We start from the raw sequence: 23,983 nt of genomic DNA on the forward strand, positions 1-23,983 counted from the left end.
CGTATTGTCCATGGCAATCTTTAGCGTAGGGTTGAAAAATAAAAACGAGGATTGATAGATGTGCTAGAATCTAGTGCTAGCATCTATGCCAATTTATCGTCATACCTGTTGATGGCTCGGGAGGGTGATAATTTTCCCCTAATACTGTTAAAAAAGAGCCCCCCGCTGAAGAATTATGAAAAAAAATTTCGGATTTTTTTTTAAGTGAAAATACCCAAAAGGGTATTTTTTAAAATCTAGAGTGGGCGACCTTGAGATCACTGAGGCGGTGGTTTTCTAAAAAAGAACCCCTCAGAGAAAGAACCCTACTTAGAAATATGCGAAGTTTCTGTTTTCCTTTATTGTAATGTCAGTTGTAGCCTTTTTGTCAAAATAACGTTATGGTCAATGACAACCTGATCACAAGACTGAAAAATAAAAGCGAAGTCTCAAAGGTGTTCTAGAATCTAGTTCTAGCGTCTTTGTCAATCTCTCATCATACCTGTTGATATTTCGAGGAAGAAGGTGAAAACAAACATTTCTTAATTGCTTTGTTTAGTTGAACTAAGCGCTTGCACTGTAATTGTATGGAGCGTTGCTTTCCTGTTCTGTAATGTCATTGGTAATCTTCTAGTCAAAACTAATCTTTTAGTCAAAATCTTTAGTCAAACTAAGCACTTTCATTGTAACTGTATGAAGCGTTGTTTTCCTGTTCTGTAATGTCATTGGTAATCTTCTAGTCAAAACTAATCTTTTAGTTAAAATCTTTAGTCAAACTAAGCACTTTCATTATAACTGTATGAAGCGTTGTTTTCCTGTTCTGTAATGTCATTGGTAATATTCTAGTCAAAACTAATCTTTTAGTCAAAATCTTTAGTCAAACTAAGCACTTTCATTATAACTGTATGAAGCGTTGTTTTCCTGTTCTGTAATGTCATTGGTAATATTCTAGTCAAAACTAATCTTTTAGTCAAAATCTTTAGTCAAACTAAGCACTTTCATTGTAACTGTATGAAGCGTTGTTTTCCTGTTCTGTAATGTCATTGGTAATCTTCTAGTCAAAACTAATCTTTTAGTCAAAATCTTTAGTCAAACTAAGCACTTTCATTATAACTGTATGAAGCGTTGTTTTCCTATTCTGTAATGTCATTGGGAATCTTCTAGTCAAAACTAATCTTTTAGTCAAAATCTTTAGTCAAACTAAGCACTTTCATTGTAACTGTATGAAGCGTTGTTTTCCTGTTCTGTAATGTCATTGGTAATCTTCTAGTCAAAACTAATCTTTTAGTCAAAATCTTTAGTCAAACTAAGCACTTTCATTGTAACTGTATGAAGCGTTGTTTTCCTGTTCTGTAATGTCATTGGTAATCTTCTAGTCAAAACTAATCTTTTAGTCAAAATCTTTAGTCAAACTAAGCACTTTCATTATAACTGTATGAAGCGTTGTTTTCCTGTTCTGTAATGTCATTGGTAATATTCTAGTCAAAACTAATCTTTTAGTCAAAATCTTTAGTCAAACTAAGCACTTTCATTGTAACTGTATGAAGCGTTGTTTTCCTGTTCTGTAATGTCATTGGTAATCTTCTAGTCAAAACTAATCTTTTAGTTAAAATCTTTAGTCAAACTAAGCACTTTCATTGTAACTGTATGAAGCGTTGTTTTCCTGTTCTGTAATGTCATTGGTAATCTTCTAGTCAAAACTAATCTTTTAGTCAAAATCTTTAGTCAAACTAAGCACTTTCATTATAACTGTATGAAGCGTTGTTTTCCTATTCTGTAATGTCATTGGGAATCTTCTAGTCAAAACTAATCTTTTAGTCAAAATCTTTAGTCAAACTAAGCACTTTCATTGTAACTGTATGAAGCGTTGTTTTCCTGTTCTGTAATGTCATTGGTAATCTTCTAGTCAAAACTAATCTTTTAGTTAAAATCTTTAGTCAAACTAAGCACTTTCATTGTAACTGTATGAAGCGTTGTTTTCCTGTTCTGTAATGTCATTGGTAATCTTCTAGTCAAAACTAATCTTTTAGTCAAAATCTTTAGTCAAACTAAGCACTTTCATTATAACTGTATGAAGCGTTGTTTTCCTATTCTGTAATGTCATTGGTAATCTTCTAGTCAAAACTAATCTTTTAGTCAAAATCTTTAGTCAAACTAAGCACTTTCATTGTAACTGTATGAAGCGTTGTTTTCCTGTTCTGTAATGTCATTGGTAATCTTCTAGTCAAAACTAATCTTTTAGTCAAAATCTTTAGTCAAACTAAGCACTTTCATTGTAACTGTATGAAGCGTTGTTTTCCTGTTCTGTAATGTCATAAGTAATCTTTTGGTCAAAACGTAATGTCTATGGTAACTCTGAGCACAAGACTGAAAAATGGAAGGGGAGTTTTAAGGACGCTCTAGGTTGATGAACCTATCCGATAGTGAATATCCCAATAGTTTAAACATTTTGTTTACTTACTTAGATCACCCCTCATCAGCCTGCCAGAGACAAAAATTTCAATACCTTAAAGTTCTTGGAGGAGGATGGTTTGGTCAAGCTGTGGAAGCGGAAGGACGTCATCTTGTGGAGGATGAGCACCAATCACGTTGTGTTGTGAAGATACTGCGACCAGATGCAACCAATCTGGAGTTGATTCGGTTTTTAGAGGAGGTTCGATGTTACAGGGATTTGAATCATTCCAATATTTTGAATCTTGTTGGTGTTTGTTTGGAGTCATATCCTAAATTAGTTGTGTTGCAACACTGTTCAAAGGTATTTTTTTTCTAATATCTTCTTTAATTAAGTTTCTTTGTTTCAACAACAAGAAAAAAAACATGTTGCAAGAAATAGTAAGCTATTTTTTCTATTTTAACCAAAAGAAAGTGTAAAAAGTATTCAAATTAGAATAAATTTATTGTTCAGTTTTTCTAAACAATTTCTTGTGCTAGTGTCACACTGATTGTCACAATTCAACCCTAAAATTAAAACCGGTATTTTTTGCAATATAACTAAATAATATTATAATACTTGTTTAATTAATTTTAAGTAATATTAATTATAATATTATAATTATATTAAGAATTATTTGTTTATCGACCATATACAAAAGATTACAGTGGAACAAGGAATATTTGATTTATTACAATAAAAACTTTTAAGCAAATAACTTTTGAGACCACCCTGGCACCCCTTTATCGTTACTTGGAAAGGGTCTTTATTTTAGTTTCAGTGTATATTTTGAGGATGTTTTTTTTTCTGCATTTATTATTATTTTGCACTGAGGATAGTTAAGCAGAGCTCACAACCGAAATATTCGCACAATATTCGAAATATTCACAACCGAAAATATTATTTTTGCTTGTTTTTCATTGGCTGTTACTGTCTTCGTTTTCTCTCTTCTTGGCGATTATTTGTAAAAATTTTAATAGATTCTTCTCTTAAAAGTTCTAGAGAAACTCTAGTACTCCTGGGGAAGTGGAATTAGAGATTCTTCTATTTAAAATAGAGAAAAGGAAACCTTTCAGATACCAAACATGAAAGTTTAACGTTTTTAAGTAAACATTTTGTAAAGTACCAATTACCTCAAAATAAAGATTTCATTCCTTTGACCCATATTAGACCTATTTCTATCTGAAAGCTGATTTTGTAAAAAAAAAAAATTTTGGTTGTTTCCAAAAACAATTTCGGGAGCATCATATTTTTGTCAGTTTTGCCATGTTGAACTGTGAAAATGAATAAATAGCGTGAACTGGCTAAATTTTTACAACTCTTTTCGTCCAAATTCTAACATTAACATTATTTTGATTCCCAAAGACTATTACCTCCTTCAAAGGAAAACTACTCCCTCTTAAGTTGCTCGTTGCCATATTTTTTACCTTATTTTTCATTCGTATTTTTGGCGCCTGCTACGTGGTGAATACCCCGTTGTCATTCCGGCCCGTTTTTCATTAAGGATCGAACTCTAAACTTTTTCTAAGTTTTTAACATAAATTCAAACAGTAAGATATCATTTTAAACCGTTACGAAAATACAGTCCAACACCAATGCCTCTGTGGCTTAAGCCTCTATCACGGCAAGTGTTAAAAAACAAGTGTAGCCTTTGATATATTTGGTATCTTTTGTGATATCTCAACATTCAATCACGATTGCTATAGGTACACTGGATTCTCGTAAGAAGACTTCTAGTTCGTCCATCTTGTTAGTAAAGGAGCGGGTTTCGGTGGTGAGAACAAAAACAGTCACATCAGCATAGCACGGCGTAAGAGTCGGTAGGATTTCATAGTGCGTCTGACAGTTTAGTTTTACGAATGACCGTAGTCTATCTTTCTGTATAGTCTTTAATCTGGTCAACAGATCTGAAACATGCACTGAGATAAATGCCACTTAATCCTTTTGCCTCTGCGCATGTGTCTGTAGGTGGTTTTTTGCAACATCACGTCATTGCCATCTGGTGGCTTTTTAGGAATCCAAATTGAGATAGGGTGATGAATGTAGATGGCGCCAACTTCGTGTCATATATATATATATATATATATATATATATATATATATATATATATATATATATATATATATATATATAAGTAATACTGGGCCCCAAAACTTGGCACGTGGTAAGGCTTCTATATATGGATTGTTATTGTTGCTTGTCTTCTAACAGCAGACAATTTGAGTCTTTTCTTGATGTCATGACGTCATCACGGGTTCGAAATAGCCGCGCTTTGAAAAATGCGAATTCTTTCTTAAAGTTGTGTCCTATTTAGATCGTCTTAATGTCCAAAAATGTCAGTTCGCTGATTTCAAGGCGAGTCCCTGTCATTTCTATGCAACAGGCTTGTTTATACTGATTCTCACTGTCACTTATCTTGTAACCACAGACAATCTGAGCCTCTTCTTGATGTCTTGGCCTCAGCGTAGGTTAGATACAACAATTATAGGAAAAATGCAAATTCTTCCTTAAATTTGCCACCTTTTTATATCGTTCTTATCCCACTTAGTAAATACCAAGTGCCATATAGTAATCGCAAATTCTGTCGGTCTGTCGGTCCCAGTTTTACTAGTTTAGGCACTTTCAGATAAGCTAGGAAGATGAAATTTGTCAGGCGTATCAGGGACCAGACCATATCAAATTAGAAATATTAAATTAGGAACTATCTGGGGGGGAGTAAGGGGACGGTTATTTCGGAAAAAATAAAAAAAAATGAGGTATTGTTAACTTACGAACGGGTGATCGAATCTTAATGAAATTTGATATTTAGAAGGATATCGTGTCTCAGAGCTCTTATTTTAAATTCTGACCAGATCTGGTGTCGATGGTTGGGGGGTTTGAGGGGTGAACCTTAAATTCTGGAAAACGGTCACAGAGGAGCGATCAGGATGAAACTTGGCGGAAAAAATAAGCACAAATCCTAGATACATAATTGACATAACGGGAACGGATTAGCTCTCTTTGGGGGGGGGGGGGATTGATTCTGAAAAAATAAAAAATGACGTATTTTTAACATACGAGGGAGTAATCGGATCTCAATGAAATTTCACATTTAGGAGGATTTCGTGTCTCAAAGCTCTTATTTTAAATCCTGACCGGATCCAGTGTCATTGGGGGGGGGGGAGCCGAAAATCTTAGAAAACGCTTAGATTGGAGAGACTAGGATGAAACTTGGTGGGAAGAATAAGAACAAGCCCTAGATACGTGATTGACATAGCCGGACTAAATATGCTCTCTTTGGGGGAGTTGGAGGGGATGTTAACTGGGAAAAATTAGAAAAACTAAGGTATTTTTAACTTACAAACGGGTGACTGGATCTTTATGAAATCTGATATTTAGAAGGATATCATGTCTCAGAACTCTTGTTTTAAATCCCGACCAGATCCAGTGACATTGGGGGAGTTGGAGGGGGGAACCTAAAATCTTGGAAAATGCTTAGAGTGGAGGGATCGGGATGAAACTTGGTGGTAAAAATCCGCACAAGTTCTAAATACATGATTGACATAACCGGAACGGATTCGATCTCTTTGGGGGAGTTGGAGGGAGGGTTAGTTCTGAAAAATTAGAAAAATGAGGTATTTTTAACTTACGAAGGAGCGATCGGATCTTACTAAAATTTCATTTTTTTTTAGAAGGACGTCGTAACTAGATCTCTTGTTTTAAATCCTGATCCGATCCAGTGTCATTGGGGAAAGTTAGGGGCCGAAAATCTTTGAAAGTGCTTAGAGCGGGGAGATCAGGATGAAACTTGGTTGGAAGGATAAGCACTAGTCCTAGATGCGTGATTTACATAATCGGACTGAATCCACTCCCTTATGGGGAGCTTGAGGGGGTGGCAGTTCGGAAAAATTTAGGTATATTTAACTTAAGAACGGGTGACCGTTCGTGAGGTATTTTCAAATTTGATATTTAGAAGGAAATCATTTCTCAGAGCTCCTATTTCAAATCCCGACCAGATCTAGTGACATTGGGATCTAGTGACAATCTACCTACGTGATTGACGTAACCGGACTGGATCCACTCTCTTTGGGGGAGCTAGGGGGGAGGTCCAGTACTTTGGGCAGTCCGATGCCTCTGGACGTGCTAGGACGATGAAAATTGGCAGGTGTGTCAGGGACCTGCACAAATTGACTTGATAAAGCTGTTTTCCGTGATTCGGTCATCTGGAGGGGGGCTGAAGGGAGAGAAAAATTAGGAAAAATAAGGAATTTTCAACTTACGAGTGGTTGATCGGATCTTAATGAATTTTTATATTTAGAAGGACCTCGTGTCTCAGAGCTCTTATTTTAAATCCCGACCGGCATTAAGCTTCTGTTTTTCCTTTTAAATTAATCTATTGATTTTTTGAATTTTGCTAGAGCTCATGCCATATGAGTTTTTGGCTCTTCCGACCTCGTCACAAGTGCCACATGAGCTCTTAGCTCTTGTTAATGGTCAGAAATGTCAATATGCCAGTTAAGAAAAATGAATTTTCAGTCGATTCTGCTGATACAGGCCCCGGCACTCTGCAAGTGGTAAGCTTGTATATACTGATGCTTGTTCTATGTATCATCCTCTAAATGAGTGAAATTTATTTTCTACTCCTTCCTAGGGAACAGAGGGCTCCCCAGGGAATGCATAGAACGTTGAAGGGTCCCAATGACTCCTAATAAAGTTTTGCGCTGCTTATGGCATCTTTGTAGATTTGTAATGGGTTTTGAGACAGATTTTGTTGGCTTCGAAGATTGTAATGGTGTTTTTCTTATATCATAACATTTATTTGCTCTTCTCTTTCTTTTTTGACTCTGTCTGATTTCTGCTTTGACCTATATTCTAACTGCACATTTTTTTTTTTTCACTCCATTTCTTATACGTTCTGATAATCCATTTCTCGTGATTGATTATAATTCTCACTGCGCTTACCTTTTAACCGGATATTTCCTTGTTCTTGCAGACCTATCTAGCTGGTTTTTGTAGGCCAGAATATCTATGTGTCTCATGTCTTCTAACCGCCCGTGCTGTTGCTCTTCATTTTCATTTTTGGCACGCTCTAATTTTTTCCGCATGTCTTCTAACCGCCCGTGTCTTTGCTCTTCCTTTTCATTTTTGGTACGTTTGGAAACTCGCTGTTCTATATCGTGAAACCGCATCTGTGTTTCATCTTCATTTTGGATTTTGATTGCTTCAGACAATTTAATAATGCTCTTTGGTTTAGCTGCCCGTATTGGTCTTGCCGCAATTGATGGTCGTTGATTTTTCACCCATGGTGTATTTGATTATTTCGGACCTTTCTCTCGGTTTTAATATGTTTGATAGTTCAGGTGGTGACTCCAAAGAATCATCATTTTAATTCTCGTCGCTATCATTTGAGATTTTGACTTGCTTGGTTCTTGCTGTCGCTTATGTCCTAGCCCCATTATTCTTTCTTCTACATTTTGGATTTTAATTGCTTCAGACAATTTTTCAATGCCGTTTTCTTTAGAGCTGTCCTTATTTGTCTAGTATTGCATGATGGGTTCCAGGCTGTAGATTCGTTAATTTTTCAGGTAGTGGGACCAAAAATTCTTTTTTTTTTCAATGAATTGTTATTTATAACACTTGTAAATGTTCTTTTTTTGGGTCTCCTCTAGATAAGTTTTTCATACTGATACGTCTTTTCATACCAGTGTTTTTTCATATATTTGAGAATTGCAGCAAATCAGATTTCGAACAACTATTACTACCAAAATTCAAACTTTGTTTTTTTTTTTTAACTTTTTGAATTGTAGTATATCCCTTGTTAAAATATAAACCCAAATTTTTGCAATTACCAGTTTTTTTTCCTCTAAGCAATTTACTGGTGTATCTAAAATGAAGTCGCTCATATAAATATGTTTTCCCGAAATTAAGGCTCTAACCGAATTTTCTCAAACTTCTTACCTATCTAGCTCTTTTTTTAGGCCAGAATATTTTCCTGCCAAATTTCCCGCAAAAATGTGGAGCCGTTTTGAGAAAAAATATATGCAAATATATATATATATCTATATATATAAAAATAAGTTCTGTGTGTGGATCTGTGGATGGATCAGGTGACGTCATGTTTGTCCGCATATGACGTCTGAATTATTTCACACTAATACAAAAGAAGAAAAAAACTAAAAAAGGTAAAAACTACAAAAAAAACTAAAAAGAAAAAAAAAACTAAAAAAGCTAAAAAAACTAAAAAAAACTAAAAAAAGGTAAAAACCTAATAACTAAAAAAAAAAATGAAAAAAATAAAAAAAGGCAAAAACTACAAAAAAAATAAAAACTAATAAAAAAATTAAAAAAGCTAAAAAACTAAAAAAAACTAAAAAAAAGGTAAAAAACTAAAAAAAACTAAAAACTAAAAAAGAAAAAAACTAAAAAAAAGGAAAAAACTGAAAAATAAAAGAGAAAAAGAAAACTAAAAAAATATGAATAAATATATATAAAAATAAGTTGTTTGTGGGTTATGTCTGTCTGTCTGTCTGTCGAGTGACGTCGTGTTTGTCCGCATATGACGTCTGAATTATTTCACACTAATACAAAAGAAGAAAAAAAACTAAAAAAGGTAAAAACTACAAAAAAACTAAAAAGAAAAAAAAACTAAAAAAGCTAAAAAACTAAAAAAAAACTAAAAAAAGGTAAAAAACTAAAAACTAAAAAAAAACTGAAAAAACTAAAAAAAGGCAAAAACTAAAAAAAAACTAAAAACTAATAAAAAAACTAAAAAAGCTAAAAAACTAAAAAAACTAAAAAAACAAAAAAAAACTAAAAACTAAAAAAGAAAAAACTAAAAAAAAGGAAAAAACTGAAAAATAAGAGAAAAAGAAAACTAAAAAAATATTAATAAATATAAAAAATATAAATATAAATATAATATAAATTAGCAATCAACAAAGCACCGAGACACAAATGACGACCGGGACACAGGGAGTATAAATGACGACCAGGACATAAGTAAAAAAAAAAAACTAAAAAAACTAAAAAAATGGTAAAAACTACAAAAAAACTAAAAACTAATAAAAAAACTAAAAAATCTAAAAATCTAAATAAACTAAAAAAGAAAAAAAAAGAAAAAAGGAATAAAATAAAGGAGAAAAAGAAAACTAAAAAACGAATGTATATACAGACCGGGACACCGGGATACAAATGACGACCGGGACACAGGGAATATAAATGACGACCGGGACACAGGGACACAACTACAATGGGGACGCCGGGGGGCACAGGGGGATATAAATGACGCCCGGGACACTCAAAGAGAAATCACAGACTGGAACACCGGGACACAAATGACGACCGGGACACAGGGAATATAAATGACGACCGGGACACAGGGACATAACTACAAAGGGGACGCCGGGGTGCACAGGGGGATATATAAATGACGATGGCGACTCAGGGAATGGTCGATTAGCAATCACCATCAACAAAGCTCAAGGGCAATCATTAGAATCATGAGGTATAGATCTGAATACGGATTGTTTTCCCATGGACCATTATATGTTGCATGTTCAAGAGTCGGTAAACCTGACAATCTATTTATATGCACAGACAATGGGACAGCAAAGAATGTTGTATATTCGCAAGTTTTACGTAGTTAAAAACATATATATATATATATATATATATATATATATATATATATATATATATATATATATATATATATATATATATATATATATATATATATATATATATATATATATATATATATATATATATATATATATATATATATATATATATATATATATATATATATATATATATCTATATTCACAGGTGGGACATAGGGACACAACTACAATGGCGCGTAACTAATATGGCGCGTAACGACTTACGCGCGCGGGGGGGCTTGGGGGGGCGCGAAGCGCCCCCACCAACTAGGTGTTGGGGTGGCGCGAAGCGCCACCCCAACAGCTAGTATATATATATATATATATATATATATATATATATATATATATATATATATATATATATATATATATATATATATAGATATATACATACATAATAAAAAAAAGAAGTTTTTTACTGAAATTAAGGAGCAACATTAAAATTGAAACCGAACAGAAATTATTCTGTAAATTAAAGGGGCTGTCCCATCCTCATCGCCCCGCTGTTTACGCTAAAGTTTTTTGTTGTTTTAAAAAGTAGAGTTGTAAGAAAGAGTCAAAATTATTGACTATTTATGCATATTAATTTTACATATTTAGGTTAAATGGCTTTCTTAAAGTTTTGATTAGGCGATTTTGAGGAAAAAGGTGTGGAGGAGGGGGCCTAATTGCCCTCCAATTTTATTGGTTACTCATAAAAGCCACTAGAACTTCTAATTTTATTTATGAACGTTTTTATTAGTAATAAATATACGTAACTTACGAATTAACTTAAGTAACGAACTTATATATTCGTATATTTTTGTTACGTATATGAGGGGGCTCGCCCCCTTATGACCCCTGAATCACAAAGGCCGTTTAATTAGAATAAATACGTCTTTTGAAATTACTAAAAATACTTTAGTGTAAAGAATGATGCATCGATAAGGGGATGAACCCCCTCATATGCCTAATAATTTCTGTTCGTTTTAAGTTTTAATCTTGCTCCTTACTTTGAGTTGAAAAAATTGTTTTTTTATTTAACTTATCATTGATTTTTTATATATTGTCGGAAAATTCAACGCCCCCTTCATGGAAATTCTCTTCCCCCATGACAAATTCCTCGATGGAATGATCCTCCAATGTTAACCCCCTCTCCCTCACTACCACCACTAGAAAATCCCCCTGAAAATGTCTGTATACTTCCCAATAACCAATGCTATATCTAAACAATAGGCAAAATTCGTAACTTGCAGCCCTTCCCCCGGGGACTCTAGGGGATTAAGTCGTCCTCAAGGACATAGTTATTAGATTTTTCGACTATGCTGAACAAAATTGTTATCTCAAAATCTTGATCCGATGACTTTGGGAAAAAATGAGTATAGGAGGGGGCCTAGTTGCCCTCCAATTTTTTGGTTACTTAAAAAGGCTAGTTGAACTTTGATTTCTGTTTGAATGAGCTATCTCGCGACATTCTAGGACCACTGGGTCGATATGGTTGCCCTTGAAAAATAAAATAAAACAAAAAATAAACACGCATCCGTGATGTTTTTTCTGGCAAAAAAATACAGAATTCCACATTTTCGCAGATAGGAGCTTGAAACCTCGACAGTAGAGTTCTCTAATACGCTGAATCTGATGGCGGGATTTTCATTCAGATTTTTTAATTTTAAAGGGTGTTACCTCCTTTTTTGAAAATATGGCAAATTTTCTCACCACGAACTGTTTGATATATATATATATATACTAAATTAAAAATAAGGTCTTTCAACTGAGAGTCTGAGAGTCACTAAACCTTAAATCAAGCAGGCTTATATGAGGGAGGTTGCCTCCTCCACAATGCCTCCCTCTTCACGCTAAAGTTATATAGCATTTTAAAATGTATGCTGTACCAATTAAACGAATAAAGAATCGCGAGAAAAAGACTACCGTTAGTGTAAAGAGCGAGGTATATAGGAGGGGGTAACCCCCTTTTATATGGAGCACTTTCTGTTCTTTTTAAATTTTAATGTTGAAACTTCTACAGTAGTGCTCTCTGATTCATTGATTTTCATTAAGACTCCTTTGATTTTTGGGGATGTTTTCTACCTTTTTTAAAAATCAGGCAAATTTTCTTAGGCATGCTTTTGACGGGTCACACTAAACTTAATGATACTTATATATTTGAGTTTAGTACTAAGTAAGATTAGTTAGAGATTAGATTAGTTATAAGATCCCACTGCCATCGAAGGAACAGTGTAAATACTTGAATATTTGCTTTTTGAGTGCATTATATATTGAATTTGTTCTCAGATATGAGTTCATTGTCTTTCGTATCCATATAATAAATAATCTAAATATTCTAGCTGATCACTTTGTAACGGCGGAATGATTCAAACAACGCTCGGGAATAACCGGTACCGAGGTTCAATCCCTACTACCGCAAGGAAAGTTATATATATATATATATATATATATACCTCGTGTATGTTCCGTTAGTATATTCTCTATTTATTAGATAGAGAATATTTTCTATGGATATTTTTTTGTGTGTATTCTCTATTTATTAAATATGAAATCCTTTGACTTACTTGTATAAGGGGGTAACAAAACGCCGTTTAACCCCTTTTGATGAATCGAATTTGTACTATGTGTCTGATTTTCGTTTCATGTTTAGGTTAGAAATTCTGGGTAAGATATATTGATAAATCTCCCAAAAGGGGCCTTTTTTCCGAAGTATCCATGAAAAGTCTTCTTTCCCGAAGTCTGCTTTTCATTGCAGCAATCTTTTTCATCAAGGAGTTACTTGTCGTCTTGACCTGATAACAAGAGTGGGATATTTAAGTGATTATATCCCAACAAAAGCTACTAAGTACGTTCTTTCGGCAGTAATTGCTCCTTTAATTAAACTTGTAAATATGTCGTTTGAACAAAGTGCTTTTCCCAAATACCTTAGAACAGCTAGGGTGATAACACTGTTCAGGGGTAATAATAGATTAAATTTAAAATTTAAATTTAACAAGACTAGAGGCTATTAATAATATATTAATATATAGACTGATAGTAAAGCACTGTTGGTTTAATAAGCTAAAATTTGAATTTGGAGGCAACATCTGATGCTTTCAGTGTCTTTGGAGAGGTTATATGATACCGCAAGAGTCTACTTACTAACCAGCCCTGCTTGTCCTTGTACTTACTGTTCATGCCCTAATATTGTTCCAGGGAGATTTGAAGTCATACTTATTGGATCAGCAGAAAATTGGCTACATTCCAACTGTGAGTGCCCTAATGAAAATGTCCCTTGATGTTTCAAATGGAATATATGCTATCCATAATAAAGGAATGATTCATCCAGATTTTGCTGCTAGGAATTGTCTTGTTACCTCAAAAGGAACTGTTGTGATTGGTGATTATGGAATCTCTCAGGAATTGCACAAGGTAGGCTATTCTGTTTGTTGAATTCTTTTACCTTCTGAAATTCATTGAATTCTGAACTGGATATTAAAGAAACGAGACATTGAAAATTAAATCTGATTGTGTGAAATGGTTAAGTGTTAGCTTACACAACCATATATATATATATATATATATATATATATATATATATATATATATATATATATATATATATATATATATATATATATATATATATATATATATATATATATATATATGTATATATATATATATATCTTCTATATATATAAAAATAAGTTGTCTGTGTGTGTGTGTGTCTGTCGAGTGACGTCATGTTTGTGTGTCGACTGACGTCATGTTTGTCGACTGACGTCATTTTAAGGATTGAGCTGTATGCGTCATGAAGTTGTTTGTCGACTGACGTCATGTTTGTCAACTGATGAAATTACATACCGGGACACAAATGACGACCGGGACACAGGGAATATAAATGACGACCGGGAACCTCAAAGAGAAATTACAGACTGGGACACCCGGACACAAATCACGACCGGGACACAGGGAATATAAATGACGACCGTGACACAAGGATTGTTTGAATAGAAATTACAGACCGGGACACAAATTACGACCGGGACACAGGGAATATAAATGACGAACGGGACACTCAAAGAGTAATTACAAACTGGGATACCGGGACACAAACGACGACCGGGACACAGGGAATATAAATGACGACCGGGACACAGGGACACATCATTAGAATAATGAGGTATAGATCTGAATACGGATTGTTTTTCCCATGGACAATTATATGTTGCATGTTCAAGAGTCATTAAACCTGACAATCTATTTATATGCACAGACAATGGACATAAGAAAAAAAAACTAAAAAAAAGGTAAAAACTACAAAAAAACTAAAAAGAAAAAAAAACTAAAAACTAATAAAAAAACTAAAAAAGCTAAAAAACTAAAAAAAACTAAAAAATAAAAAAAATAAAAAAGGAAAAAAAAAGAAAAAAAAGAGAAAAACAAAACTAAAAACAAATAAAATAAAAAAAAATTAAAAAGAAAAAACTAAAAAAACTAAAGTAAAATAAGTAAAATAAAATAGTAAAAAAGTAAAAACCAAAAAAAAAAACTAAAAAGAAAAAAAGTGGAAAAATACAAAAATTTATTTCATCATATACCATTTCAAAAACGAATGTATATACAGATCGGGACACCGGGATATAAATGACTACCGGGACACAACTACAACGGGGACGCCGGGGGGCACAGGGGGATATATAAGCTCAAGGGCAATCATTAGAATCATGAGGTATAACTAAAAAAACTAAAAAAAAGGAAAAAAAATAAAAACTAAAAAAAAAAGACCAAGTCTCAAAAACGAACGTATATACAGACTGGGACACCGGGACACAAGGAATATAAATTACGCCCGGGACACTCAAAGAGAAATCACAGACTGGGACACCGGGACACAAATGACGACCGGGACACAGGGAATATAAATGACGGACCGGGACACAGGGACACAACTACAACGGGGACGCCGGGGGGCACAGGGGGATATATAAATGACGATGGCGACACAGGGAATGGTCAATTAGCAATCACCATCAACAAAGCTCAAGGGTAATCATTAGAATCATGAGGTATAGATCTGAATACGGATTGTTTTCCCATGGACAATTATTTGTTGCATGTTCAAGAGTCGGTAAACCTGACAATCTATTTATTTGCACAGACAATGGGACAGCGAAGAATGTTGTATATTCGCAAGTTTTACGTAGTTAAACGTAGTTTTACGTAGTAGTTGGTGGGGGCGAAGCGCCCCCACCAACAAGGTGTTGGGAGAAATTATAAACTAGGATACCGGGACACAGGGAATATAAAAGGCGATCGGGACACAGGGACACATCATTAGAATAATGAGGTATAGATCTGAATACTGATTGTTTTTCCCATGGACAATTATATGTTGCATGTTCAAGAGTCATTAAACCTGACAAACTATTTATATGCACAGACAATGGGACAGCGAAGAATGTTGTATAATCGCATGTTTTACGTAGTTAAAAACATATATATATATATATATATATATATATATATATATATATATATATATATATATATATATATATATATACATATATATATATATATATATATATATATATATATATATGTATATATATATATATATATATATATATATATATATATATATATCTATTCACAGGTGGGACACAGGGACGCAACTACAATGGCGCGTAACGACTTACGCGCGCGGGGGGCTTGGGGGGGGGGGGCGCGAAGCGCCCCACCAACTAGGTGTTGGGGTGGTGCGAAGCGCCACCCCAACAGCTGGTAGGGAATATAAATGACGACCGGGACACTCAAAGAGGAAGGGACCGGGACACAAGGAATGTTCGATTAGCAATCACCATCAACAAAGCACCGGGACACAAATGACGACCGGGACACAGGGAGTATAAATGACGACCAAGACATAAGTAAAGAAAAAACTAAAAAAAGGTAAAAACTACAAAAAAACTAAAAAGAAAAAAAAACTAAAAACTAATAAAAAACTAAAAAAGCTAAAAAACTAAAAAAAACTAAAAAAGAAAAAAAAAGAAAAAAAGGAAAAAAAAAAAAGAAAAATAAAGGAGAAAAGCAAAACTAAAAAAAATAAAAAGAAAAAAAAACTAAAAAGAAAAAAGAAAAAAAACTAAAAAAAGTAAAAACAAAAAAAAACTATAAAGAAAAAAAAGGGAAAAATACAAAAATTTATTTCATCATATACCATTTCAAAAACGAATGTAGCCTATATACAGATCGGGACTCCGGGATACAAATGACGACCGGGACACAGGGACACAACTACAACGGGGACGCCGGGGGGCACAGGGGGATATATAAGCTCAAGGGCAATCATTAGAATCATGAGGTATAACTAAAATAACTAAAAAGAGGTAAAAAACTAAAAACTAAAAAAAAGACCAATTCAAAAAGGAATGTATATACAGACCGGGACACCGGGACTCAAATGATGACCGGGACACAAAGAATATAAATGACGCCCGGGACACTCAAAGAGAAATCACAAACTGGGACACCGGGACACAAATGACGACTGGGACACAGGGAATATAAATGACGACCGGGACACAGGGACACAACTACAACGGGGACGCCGGGGGGCACAGGGGGATATATAAATAACGACGGCGGCACAGGGAATGGTCGATTAGCAATCACCATCAACAAAGCTCAGGGGCAATCATTAGAATCATGAGGTATAGATCTGAATACGGATTGTTTTCCCATGGACCATTATATGTTGCATGTTCAAGAGTCGGTAAACCTGACAATCTATTTATATGCACAGACAATGGGACAGCGAAGAATGTTGTATATTCGCAAGTTCTACGTAGTTAAAAACATATATATATATATATATATATATATATATATATATATATTCACAGGTGGGACATAGGGACACAACTACAATGGCGCGTAACTAATATGCCGCGTAACGACTTACGCGTGCGGTGGGGGCTTGGGGGGTGCGAAGTGCCCCCACTAACTAGGTGTTGGGGTGGCGCGAAGCGCCACCCCAACAGCTAGTATATATATATATATGTAAGTGTAAGTGTACCAGCCACTAACCCCCCACGCCCATCATTTCCCCAAACACATCCAATCAAGATTTGAGATAGCCATTTTGTTCAGCGTAGTTGAAAGGTTCAGAAACTATGTCTTTGAGGATGACACTCCCCCCACAGCCCTCAGGGCAAGGATTGGAAGCTATGCGCTGTGCGCATATAAGGTTTTTATGTAAAGGATGGTCGTATAATTTTTAGAGGGCGCTCATTGGATTAATAATCAATATTTATATAGCCTTTCTAAGAGTCAAAGTGGTCGGAGGGCAGATACCCTCCCCTATACGTCCTAATTTCCTGAAATGTATCTGATAGAAATTTTGAAATGGTCATTTGTTGTCGTAGAAAGCATCGAAAAGAGCTCATTCGATTGGAAATTGAAAAGGCTGGTACCCTTTTTAAAATATTCGAAAGCGATTAGAGTGCAACAAGCCCTCCACACCTATTTTTTCCCCAAACATGTCCAATCAATATTTTAATATGGTGAATTTGTTAACTTAGCTGAAAGATCCAGAAATCATGTGTTGTAAAAGTACAAGGGTTTTAAGATATGCCCCCAGGGTATATAAGGTTTTCATGGAAAATTTAGTCGTATAAACTTTGGAGGGGGTTCATTTGACTGAAAAATAGGAATTTCTAATGCCCTTTTAAGAGTCAAAGTGATCAGAGGGCAACTGCCCCTTCACGCCTTTGAAAGTCAAAAACCACGCATTATGCTCCGATGTTTAGCGAAACCAGGAAAGACATGAGGAAAACTTTGGGAAATTATTAATTGGTGATTAGATCAGCCTCCTGTATTCCCAATCTTTTTACTAAACTGGTTTTGAATGAAAATACTGTGGAAGATCAGACTTTTGTAAAAAATTCCCTCGCTTCTTTTTTTGCATCAGTTGGTGGGAATATAGTAGAGAGAATAGCATCACAATCTCCTTCTGCAAGCAAAGATGACTTTCCCATATAGATGTAAGAGAATTAGCTTTAACATGGTTTGAACAAATAATCTTCCAAGCGTAAAGCTACCACAAATCACTATCAATGAATAAATGAGACTCAAAACGAACAGAAATTACAATAAATAGCCGATTCAAACTCAAAACTAGCAAAAATCAACATGAGCAGGGCTGATAACCCAATGCCTTCTCAAGGCCACATCATAATTAGTGCTTTAATGAAAACAAAATACATTTATTAACAAAATACATATATAGTACATATATTACATATATATAAACAAAATACATATATTAAATATTAATTTAATAGAATTAAAGATTAATAAAACTTTAATGAAGTTTTATGCAATAATGTTTTTCCACCTTTAACCCCTTTTTTAAATTAGCACTTAGCGTGAAAGGGGCCTGAGTCTAGAACTGTCAACACACTTATATGTATTTAATCCAGGGTTGCCAACTGCCGACGTAAAAAAAAAGAGTGCAAATCAAGGCCTAAAAAGAGTACAAGTTTTCGAAAAAGAGTGCAAGTAAAAAAAGCTGCGAGCGGGCGACTGCCGCCGCGCGCGCAACCCTTTTAACTATTCCGACCATTCTTTCGTTATTTACAAATAATTATCAATTCTCCTACGATCAATAAATGTACTACCTTTTAATTTTTCAAATGTATTTAAAATAAAGTTAGGAAGGGTCCCTTCTTAAATCAACATCGAAATAATGGGCTAGATAATGATTATCATTATTTTCCTTTTAGCTTGAAAGGTAATCCTCTGCTTGAAATTTGCAGGTGTTTATTTTGTTTGCTTGGATCTTTAACTGAACTATAGTTGACTTCATCAAATGTTTAGATAAAGTTTTGTCTCCATTTTATCCCAATGTTTTGAAAGGAATATAAAAGGTCCAAGTAACTAGTCGTGAACTGTAGCTGACTTCACTGTAGTCAAGTCAAGTACCGTATACTTAGTCACGCAAACTCTTAGTCACAAAAAATAATTCTACTTCTTCCTCTACTGGATTTTTTCCTTCTTTTCTTTTTTTGTAAATTTAAGTCCAGTTTTTAAATGAAACGAATAGTTTTCTGGAACATTCACAGAAAGTGGATAGCTGCTTGTTTGGCGTGTACTGCTTTGCTTTCAGTACATTCAGTTTGAGCAATGAATAAATGCGAATGAATAGATATAAATAAATACGGATGAGACAAAAGTTCTGCGAAAGGGGTATTTTAGGTAATCGGAGAAAAGGTCTTTTTCGGTTTTTATCCCAACAACACAGAAGTGCAAATTTAAATTTTCTGCAATTGGAAAACCACTTCAATAGCTTGCGAAATTGTTCTACTTCAAAGAATTTCATAAACAACAGTACAGTTAAGAATTTTTTATATTATATCTTCAAAGAATAGTTCCTATCTGGGTTTCTGGAGGTCTTTATGGGTGGAGAAAGGTCTTTCTGGGTTGTTTATCCCTACAACACAGAAGTGCAAATTTAAATTTTCTACTATAGGAAAACCACTTTAATAGCTCGCGAAATTGTTCTACTACACAGAATTTCATAAACAATAGTAAAGTTAATAGTTTTTTATATTATATCTTCAAAGAATAGTTCCCTGCGCATAAACAATAATAAATCACAATTTACTCCCAGCTGTTTTTACAGCTACAAGGATTGAAGTTGTAATCAACTACACTTTCCATAAATACAAGCATATGCTACATCAAAGAATAAAAAAAAAAACTAGGAGGATACGACGATCTAAGGAAGACAACTCCTCACATATGTAAATATGAGGACATACAGGCAGAAGTTTAACCTTGTAATAAGAAAGGTACGCAGAAATTGACTTTGGGGCGGTCCAAAATTTTAAAACTAACGATTTAACAAGCTACAAAATACCTAAGAAATGGAATATCCTAATTTCTTGTAAACATAGTGTTTGAATAATAAATTGCAGAACTGTAAGCTTCATAACGCTCTATAGAACAATAAAGGTTATAATACAACTGACACACAATGGACAGTATGCAAGTCTAAAAAATAGGCAAGTTAAACAATAACATATTTGTTTAAGCTCTCTTCTTATGTAAAAAAAAGAAGAAGAATATTTCCTACACTAGAAACGTCAGGGGATAAATTCATCCTGTTGAGTAATAGGCTATTCTCGCGCAAATGAATGTTAAATTCCGATTCAGGATGCAATTCTGACTATAGAGGTAAGTTTGAACTTTCCCCCCTCCCCCAATGTGCAAATATATATCCTGAATCGATATATAGGGGCGGGGTGAAGTGAATTTGCGCCAAAAGCAATTATTATATTCGGAAAGAGCACAAGAAAAGGCATCAAGTGGTGTGTTCACTTTTTTCATAGGTCAATAATATGAACTGCTCAGTATTTACCCATTTTTCATTGTCATTTTCTATTGACTCCAACATTTTTGGCCGTGGATTCATTTCTGAAAGTGTCATCTACCTAACTCAAATGCTTTTAAGATAGCAAGAAATGTTTAAACTATAATTTTAGGCTACCCCATGTTGTCCTAATGTACCCTACGTCATTTTGAAATCGTGAAAAACTGAGGTATGTTTATCTTACGAATGGGTGATTGGATTGGATCCGGGAACATTGGTGGGGGAGGGATGAAACGGAAATCTTGGAAACTGGGAATCTTGAAAAAACTCTAGTACCGAGTTTAATTTTAGGTTCTGACCTCGTCACAAGTACCATATGAGCTCTTGCCTCTTGGCTCTTCTGACCTCGTCACAAGTGCCACTTGAGCTCTTGTTTATTTCGCTCATACTTTTTCTATCATCATTTTATGAAAGAGTGCAAAGAGCAAATGATGGGCAAAAAGAGTGGAAATCCCGTCCGTGGAGTGAAAGAGTGAAATGAAAGAAAAGAGTGCATTTCACACGAAAAGTGTGCAAGTTGGCAACACTGATTGAACCTCCTCTTTTAGCTTTGCAACAGCATGATGTTGAGCTCGACTTAAGCATTCCAAGTCTAGGGATGATAGGGTTGGCACTTTAACAAAGATGATCTTCTATGTGAAAAAGGTAGCGTTTTAGTTCAGGGTTTTCCGGTTTCTAATCCCACCATCCAGAACTGGTTTTCCGGTTTTCTGGAAAACCAAAACCCAAGTTCAGTGAAAACTGTTAAGCTTAATGGAAAATGCTAGAAATCATATTTAAAAAATTCAACAGTATCAAGAATTTTTCTACCTTATTTTTTTCGTTTTCGGACCTACCACGGTATCCAGAACAAGTTTTCCGGTTTTTAAAACTACGATTTTCATGAATGAATAGACTTAAAATGGATCCAAAACCGGTTTTTCTGTTTTTAAGCTCTGGCTTCCAAAGTTACGGTTTTCAGATAATAGTTGGATGGATTCATAACCGGAGTTCCGGGTACCCATGTTCAGTGGAAACGCCTAATGGAAAACGTTGGAAATTAAAGGAAATAACATAACAATATTGAAAAATTTTCTTTCTTTCTTTTTTTTTCATTTGCATAACTACCACGGTAGACGTAAAATGGATTCAGAACCGGCTTTCTGGTTTCGAAGCTCCAGCTTTCAAAATTACGGTTTTCAGGTTTGAGTAGACTTAAAATTGATCCAGAACCGGTTATCCGGTTCCCAAATTCGGGTTTAGAAATTACAGTTCTTAGATATGAATAGACTTAAAGTTTAGACTTTTTCTTAAAGTTTAGACTTTAGTTTTTGATATGAATGTCTATAGTTATTCTCTGAAAAATTCTTTCGAAGATTTTAATGGACATTAGTGTAATAGGTCTCATACTGCCTGTATTTTGCAATTCTCCTTTGCCGAATCGCATATTTAATAATTTTTATCCATTCGTTGATCTTTGGCGTTCTTGAAAAAAAAAAAGCAGAAAGGATTATTTGTAGTTTATCTCAGACTTATCTGAAGTTGTTTGATCAAACGTTTAGTTCCATGACTCTACTATGGAGCATAAAGCTCAGTCCAAGCTGGCTAGCAACCTGGCAGCATTTCAAATTGAAAGCTAGACTAAAAATTAAATGTACAAAGGTGACTGAGCACTTAAGATGAAAAGTACTACGAGGATTTTCTAGCCCCATTGTAAAATATTTTCTGAAATCACAAATCGAAAAGTTTATAGCTTCAAAACAGAATCCGAAGGCGGTACCTTGTACTTTTACAAGTCATTTCTGTACTGTGATTTTAGTTTACTTAATGATTTCCTTTCCTTTATTTGAAATTGCAGTTGATGAGGTTGGTTTAAATTAGAGAAACGGTATGAACGTGCCTCCTGAAATTTGTAAAAGTGTCAGGTTTTTTAGATTTTTCTTTTCTTAGTAGTAATAATAGAAAATGGCCTACAGCAGGATCAACTTTTGAACTAGAAGAGATGAAATTTGTTTTTAATCTTCATCAGTTCTTCATGAAGAGCTGACGAATCTATGCTACATCAGTTTAGTATTAATTTATTGGTAGAGTTTTTTGTTTATTTTGAGTTTATCTTAGGGTGCTCATATTAGGGTAGCCCCCTCTGACCTACTTGCCCATCATTTCTTTTTTTCATGTCTTTTTCTCTTTTTTTCCATATTTTTATGACGAGGCATATTGTGATATGTTCTGTTGTTTATGTACCCAATTTGACAAGCTCTCCTATCCCTTGAGGGCTAATAGTTTTTGTGAGTTTAAGTGAATTGAGTAAAACGGTAAAGTAGTTGAAGTATGGAATTCTTTAACGGCACAATGTTTTTTTTTTGGTACTTGTATGATAAACCCCTTACCACCCAAATTGTTCGTTCATTGACGAATTGTAGAACATTATTTTTCTTTTTCTTTTTTGTTAATTCCTTTCAGCTTAGCGTGGGACAAGACAAAGAGAATTGACAGAATCGATAGAAAATATATAATTTGGGCTATATATTTGTATACAAAGGGGGGGGGTAAAGTGTTTGGACTGTTTGAAGTCAGAAAACAATTCTTCCTTCATATTGTGTAGCATAATTGTACCTAGCACATTTTGCAATTTGTCTTTTATCCTTTTTTCTCTTTTGCCATATACTATGACCAGATAGTTATATATTTTGTATATGCTATTTATATACCCAATTTTACGAGTTCTTCTATTATTTGAGCGTTAATATCCAGTGTTAATTTAAATGGATAAAGTAAAACGATGAAGGAGTTGAAGTATGAAACTCTTTATGCACAGCAAAATTATTATTTTTTTCTTATAGGCAGATTACTATGAAATAGGAGGTGCTGTGTTGCCAGTCCGATGGGTAGCCCCTGAAGATGTATTTGTATCCGAGTTGGGGCATGATACTGTAGTTGCAGAATATAAAGCGTCAGAAAAGGGCAATGTTTGGAGTTTGGGGGTAATTTTTTGGGAAATATTTGAGCTTGGCAATCAGCCTTTTCACTCTTATTCGGATGAAGCTGTTATTGAAAGTGTGATAATTTCGCAAAAAATAGTTTTGGATCGACCGAAAAGGCAGCCGTCAGACGATACGCTGTGAGTTTCTTTTTTCTTTCTGTTTGAATTTGGGAAATGTTACATCTTAGATTATGTTGGAACAACTCACTTTTATATTTGGATTCTCTTATCTTGGTTTTCCTTCTATTTTTTTTTTTTTTGTGTTCCTTGTAGTTTTCTTGTCCCTATGATAATAATTTTTGGGGGAAAATTTTCTGTAATTGGCCATGTGAGGCTAAAAATAATAACAAGTTATTATTAATCATTGATGGTGATTGAGTTCTGGAACATACCCTACATAAAATGAAGAGAGAATAATTGAGTCACTAGACAATCATGGGACAGTTGAGTCATTAGAGAGCCATGACATAATTAAGTCGCGGGAAGAAAATTGTTAAGAATAATCGAGTCCTGGAACACACCTTACCTGAAGTAAATAAAGAATAATTCGGTAATGAGA

General features: G+C 34.3%; 1 protein-coding gene across 1 annotated transcript in view; it reads left to right on the forward strand.

The window, feature by feature from the left end:
• Window positions 1-23,983, forward strand: part of LOC136038197 (uncharacterized) — a 122,755-nt gene that overhangs the window by 58,343 nt on the left and 40,429 nt on the right. The window contains exons 4-6 of the mRNA XM_065721277.1: window positions 2,445-2,734; window positions 13,238-13,453; window positions 23,285-23,562. Coding sequence (XP_065577349.1) covers window positions 2,445-2,734; window positions 13,238-13,453; window positions 23,285-23,562 — 784 coding nt within the window. The remainder of the gene's footprint in view (window positions 1-2,444; window positions 2,735-13,237; window positions 13,454-23,284; window positions 23,563-23,983) is intronic.

This window comes from Artemia franciscana, chromosome 17 (assembly GCF_032884065.1).
Source record: "Artemia franciscana chromosome 17, ASM3288406v1, whole genome shotgun sequence".
NCBI lineage: Eukaryota > Metazoa > Arthropoda > Branchiopoda > Anostraca > Artemiidae > Artemia > Artemia franciscana.